Raw genomic sequence first — 6,324 nt, forward strand, 5'->3', positions numbered from 1 at the left:
TTGGTTCTTTGTGGTCTTCCTCTGTATGCTGCATTATCCTTGCCTGCCACTTAGTTTCGTGGCAGACCTTATACTGCTGCTGGAATGTAGGACTGAGTCACAGCTCCCTCTGAGCTTTCATATCTATGAAATTAAAGGTGCCATCCATTCTCCACATTCCCTTGCAAAGCCAGATGGGGAACTGCAGATACAGAATTTACAAATGACAGGATTTGAGGAAATTTTTTTTTTTCATTTCACACCAATATATTTTCTTGCTTCATAAGAAAAAGAATTCTGGGGCTGGAGAGATAGCTCAGTGGTTAAGAACACTGGTTGTTCTTGCAGAAGACCTGGGTTCAAATCCAAGCACCCACATGGCAGCTAATAACTATCTAACTTGAGCCCCAGGGTATCTGACAGCCTCTTCTGACCTCCACGGGCATTGTACTACACGGGTGCACTTACCTACATGCAGGCAATACACAAATACACATAAAAAAATAAAAATAATAAAATTATTTTTAAAGTTTTTTTAAAAAAAAAAGGAAAAAGAATTCTAAAAGCAGTATAGAGTACACAGCACAGTGCTACAGAACATTGAATAAGCATCGGTTGTTTAAAAGCCACAGCAGAGACTGACTCTCTAAGTTGTTCAGTTTCACAAACTGAGTCTTGAAAGCAAGATTTCAGTTCACACAGTGCGTTATTGGTTGAGGCCGTTCATTCATGTTAAATATAGCAATGGAATGGGAACATTTTAGTTGAAACTTGCTTTCAGGTGCTTGTTTTGGTAAATTATAACTAGCTCTATAAGTCCCATTAGTCAACATTGGGTGTTATAGTTAGTTATTAAGATTGCTGTTTAAGCTGGGCATGGTGGATTTAAGACTAAAACAAACTAACTAGAATTTATATTTATAACGTGTATTAATATCACAGCTCATTTTAAAGGTTGTCTACTTTTTTTTTTTTTTTTTTTTTTTTTTTTTTTTTTTTGTCTTTTTGAGACAGGGTCTCCCTAAAGCCCCAGCTGGCCTGGGCTCACTATGTAGACCAGGCTGGTCTTGAACTCACAGAGATCTGCCTGTCTCTGTCTCCCGAGTGCTGGGACTAAAAGCATGCACCACCATGCCTGGCTATCTGCTATTTCTTTAAAAAATATTTGCGGGGCTGGAGAGATGGCTCAGCGATTAAGAGCACTGACTGTTCTTACAGAAGACTGGGGTTTGAATCCCAGCACCCACCCACATGGCAGCTAACAACTGTCAATAACTCCAGTTTCAGGGGATCCAAAGCCCTCTTCTGTCCTCCGTGGGCATTGCATGACACAGGTGCACTTGTGTACATTCACACAATATATACATACACATAACTTAAAAAAAAAAAAGGAAAAAAATATTTGCAAGGAATCTTTTGGGATGTAAAAATTCTCAATACAATGTCATAGATGGTGATTCAAGGAAAACCAAAAATACCTAAATTTTGCAAGCATTTAATAAGTATGCTCTGGAGAAATGAATAGATGAGTAGATGGATAAAGGGGGAAAGATTTTATCAATTAAATATGGTGAGGTAACTATTTCTAGTGGGAGCTAAGGGCCTAAAATCTAAAAGGTTAATATCGCAAGGGTGTATAACTGATAGTGTGATACTAGTAAATAGATACCTTATTGAGGCAACTGAAGCAATAGACAATTACATGTACATAGTTATATGCATGAGAAACCTTCGGCTCAAAAAATACACCATACTTAAAATGAAAATCTAAGGCACACAGAATACCAAATGTCCCCAGAGCCCAGAGCTCTTCCTCAAAGCAGAAAGGAGCCGAAGAAACCTATTGCTTATTTTCCTTCATGTCCTACAGCCTGTCATCAAAAGCTACCTTACACGTGTAGCCAGGCAGGTGGTGAGAGAGTGCCTTGAATGCAGACATTGTTCTGATTCATGTGGGGACTCTGCCTGTCTAGAACTTAGTCAAGAAGAGTATGTTTCTCTGGCATGAGGGTCCATCTCAGTGCTATTCTCATCTGTGTTTCTCAGACTTGATGTTTACCCTTCTTTATAGCTGTAATCCTCACGTCTGTACCCTGTTTCAGGTCTCTCAGTTGTTCAGACAGAGGCCAAGAAGAGCTGCCATTGCCTCTGCACCATCCCACCCCTTGTTGGAATGGCTCAGGCTATAAAGCCATTGGGGGTTCCTCAGTTCCTACTGAATGTCCTGGAGCCACAGACCATGCAAGGCAAGCTGGCAAAACACCTTGTCCTAGGCCACTGTCAGCAGGAATGCAAGGTCACCTCTCAGATGCCAGGGCTGTGTCCCTACCCCCACACAGTTCCCCTCTGCCATCACCTGTCCCCTCCAGCTACCACTTGCAGCTTGCCACTGATCAGCAGACTGGAAGGGATGGTCAGCCAGGGCAACAGCCTCTTGGGCCCTCCTCCTCTGCTGTGACCCACAGAAGCGATGGCCATACCTTGACCCAGCCTCCCAGCCCAAGAGGCCATGAGTTCGCCAGCCCAGAGCATGGGATAGATGACGGAATGTGGAAGAGGGCCTCACTGCCTCAGCGACTCCCTCCTTGGGTGAAGTGGGCCCACGCAGTGAGAGAGGACAGCCTATCTGAGGAAGCCTTGGCTTCTGAGTTCACAAACCTGAAGCACTATAACAAAGTGATGAGTCTCCCAAGTTCATGCAGCACTTCCGACCCAGACACTCCAGGGAGGATCTCTCTCCGAATATCCGAGTCAGCCCTGCAGGCTTCCCCACCACCCCGGGCTGACTATGATGATGAAGTATTTGTGAAGGACTTGTATCCCAAGGCTACATCAAGCCCCACATTTGAAGCTCTCCCCCCACCCCCACCTCCACCTCCTCCACCAAGCCAGGAAACCCCAGTGAACAGCTCAGATGACTTCCCTCCACCCCCTCCACAAGCCCTATATGAGGCACCACTGGACATGGAGGCACACAGGGAACCCAGCAACAGGTAAGTGAGCAGCCTTAGGTGGGTGGGGCAAGCCTCTGGCTGAGGAGGAAGAGATGTTCACAGACAGGCTCCCCAGCGTCTCCATCTGTTGGCCACAGGAGAGCCCTAGGATAGAGATTCACAGACTCAGCTGATACAGCTGGTTCATTTGTTTACTTTGGGGGGGCGAGGGGGGCTAGTGTTTTTTGGGTGCCAAGGAGTGAAAGAGTCAAATCCCAAACCCACTTTGCTGGCTGAGTTCTGGATTAGTTAAATAAGAATAGAATGCAGAAATGCCATTTTATTAATAATGGGAAAATATTAAAGAATACAACTTCCATCTGGATGAAGGCATCCTCCTGGCTAAACAGGTTTGCCCACCTTAGTCACACAGCCTGGAGGCAGCCTCTCAAGGAAGAGCCTTGGCTGTCATACCCACTTCTCTGACCAGAGACAGAGGAAGGACCAAGGGCAGAGCTCAAGGTCAGTAGTGTTAGAAAACTTCAGAAGTCAGGAGGATAATGAGGAACAAGCATTTTCCCACACAGAGTCTAAGACTAACGATTACTCCTAACAGAATTCTCTTTGGGGTCCTCAGGGAGATGCATTGGGTAAAGGTGCTTGCCACCAAGCCTGACAACCTGAGTTTTAACTCCCAGAACTCACATGGTGAAAGGAGAGAACCTACTGCAAGGTGTCCTCTGACCTCCACAGATATATGCGCATGTGCGTGTACACACCTTTTTTTCCTTACTCCTTTCTCAGCATTGAGCCTGGGAAGTAGTCCCTGCAAGGGTAACTTTGGCAGGACAGTCAATTGCATGTTTGCTGAGTTAGGGACACTGTAATCATTCTGACACGCACAAATAGATAAATATAAAAATAAATTCTTGCTTGGGTAGCACCTTCTGAATGCCACAAGGATCACTTACCACATTGCTTTTGTCCATCCACCTCTTTCAGAAAGCTCTGGATTCTGGTAGCAACATTTGCCAAAACTGGTTTCCTAGTGAGTGCATCTTCTGGGACTAGCCCTGGACTCAGGAGAAGGCTGTTTAGAGCCCTCTTGGTTTGGGAGAAGGTGCCACAGTCACTGTCTCCTCATGCCACTCCTGATTTTGGTAGCTGTGGCCGTGACAGTTTTTCCTTATGCTTCCTCTGCCTTCATCTTCACCTCTTTTTGACTCCTCTCTTAACCGGTCCCCTCTCTTTCTCTCGTAACTCCAGCAGATTTTCCAATAAGACCGTTACAAGGGAAGGATGCATGCCTGGTGCAGCCCATTTGGTGGGTAGTCAGGTAATTGCTTCCATACCACCCCAAACTTTGGCCAGAGGTTCAGAAGGCAGTGAATCTTCCCCAGTTCTCAACATGAGTATTCAACCTCAACTCACTGGGCATCTTGGCAAGCAGCCATCTCCTAGCTGGACCCCAAATCTCATCTGTGAACCTGTCGGTGGAACTCAGAATGTGGGAAAGTCAGTCAGTGCTGAGCCTCAGAAGGTCTCGGAAGACATCAGAACAGTGACTCTTGCCAAGGAAATTGTCCACCAGGACAGATCTCTGGCAGACATTTTGGATCCAGACTCCAGAATGAAAACAACGATGGATCTGATGGAGGGATTGTTCCCCCGAGATGCTAGTGTGCTGAAGGGAAGCGATGTAAAGAGGAAGGCTTTACAGAGAACTGTCAGGCACACAGGATGTGAAGGCAAAAGGTAAGTCCCCTTTAGTGTCTCCAGAGAGCCTTACAACTGAACTCCTTCTGTGGGGTAATGGTTGTATAGCCTAGGAGTACTTATCCAGTGTGTTCCTACTTCCACAGGTCACTGACCAAGAGTGGCATTCCACCTCAGCCTTAGGGGAGTAACTCTGAGGAAAGGATATGGGATAGATGCCCACAGCAAAAACAATAGCAGTAATAATCACTGTGTTAATACTTAATGTTTACTGTTCATGCATCAGGCATCAGGTTCTTTCTGTAAACATTCCATTTCATCTTCACAAGTACCTTCTGAGAGAACTGCCAGCTCCCTCTGAAGCACAGAGGAGTTAAGGTCATGCTCCACCAAGGCCCTACAATGTGTGTGGGGGGGCACTTGGATTTGAAGTTAGCTCCTGACTGCCTGCATGCTGTCGGAATGATAACACAGTGTCCCTAACTCAGCAAACATGCAATTGACTGTCCTGCCAGAGCTACCCTTGCGGGGACTACTCCCCAGGCTCAGTGCTGAGAAAGGAGTAAGGAAAAAAGGTGGACATGTCTGAGGCCTTTATAAAAACAAGGTGGACATGTCTTTATATATGGACAAGAGCCTAGACAAATAGATTTATTTACTACACAGAGAATTAAGGTGAGCATTTGCTCAGATCCTGAGCATTAAGAAAGTGGGCACTGTCCCGGATTTGCTCGGCCCCTTAGCCCTGCTCCTGCGGCTTCCTGAACCCTGTGCTGATGGTCCTTTAGCAGTTTCAGTGCCCAGCCACAGTGAGTCAACCTTGCAGTCTATATTCTTCATTCTCCTGATTTCTCTTGGGTTATTCTGAGTTTTTTACATGTTTGGCTTTTTTAAAGGACTATTGGGGGGGCGAAGATTATAGAGTGGTTTTTTCTTTTTAATTTTCAATGAAAGCTATATATATTGACAGACTGAGACTCAGCAGTTAGTAGCTTCCAGACTAAATTAAAACAGAACATTCATCCAAATTTGGGTTTTCATTTTAGAAATTTCCAGCTGCTTCTAATTGAATTAGTAACAGGAACACCACGTTTTATTTGGGCAGGAGGGAAAAACCTAAGAGCCATGTGCCTAGTATTTACAAGCTGTGGGCCCTGTTCTCAGCGGTCCTCGTTTGTAGCTCTCCAGTCACCTTGTCTGTCCCCTTCTCTTCAGATCTGGAGAATAGAAGCTACTTAGGTGTGATGGCTTATCCAGGGTCATGTTTTAGCAAACATTACTGAACACCTGCAGTGTGCAAGGCAGCTCAGTTTGTACCACAGAGGCCCAAGGCTGAGTTTCTATGGGTGTGCCAGTCAGTTCATCATGGTGAGCATAGATGGTCTTCTTGCTGCTGCTTAATAACTCACTGCACCGAGACCAAAGTAAGTTCACAGTACATCCTTAGAAAGACACTTCCTTTGAGAACCTATGTTCTGGGGCTGGAGAGATAGCTCAGTGGTTAAGAACACTGACTATTCTTGCAGAAGACCTGGGTTCGAATCCCAGCACCCACATGGCAGCTAACAACTGTCTGTACCTCCAGTTCCAGGGGGATCCAACAGCCTCTTCCGTCCTCTGCGGGCATTGCATGACACGGGTGCACTTACCGACATGCAGGCAATACACACATACACATAAAATAAAAATAAATAAT

At 45.5% G+C, this 6,324-nt stretch overlaps 1 protein-coding gene across 5 annotated transcripts in view; it reads left to right on the forward strand.

The window, feature by feature from the left end:
* The window catches only part of Shroom3 (shroom family member 3), a 369,823-nt gene that overhangs the window by 341,856 nt on the left and 21,643 nt on the right, over positions 1-6,324 (forward strand). For 4 of the 5 annotated variants that reach the window (XM_029568529.1, XM_029568528.1, XM_029568532.1 and 1 more), the window contains 2 exons: positions 2,082-2,972; positions 4,179-4,667. In XM_029568529.1, the coding sequence (XP_029424389.1) occupies positions 2,082-2,972; positions 4,179-4,667 (1,380 nt within the window). The remainder of the gene's footprint in view (positions 1-2,081; positions 2,973-4,178; positions 4,668-6,324) is intronic. The other variant, XM_029568530.1, reaches the window with a different exon arrangement.

Source organism: Nannospalax galili, unplaced genomic scaffold (assembly GCF_000622305.1).
Source record: "Nannospalax galili isolate Female #2095 unplaced genomic scaffold, S.galili_v1.0 scaffold800, whole genome shotgun sequence".
NCBI classification, from domain to species: domain Eukaryota; kingdom Metazoa; phylum Chordata; class Mammalia; order Rodentia; family Spalacidae; genus Nannospalax; species Nannospalax galili.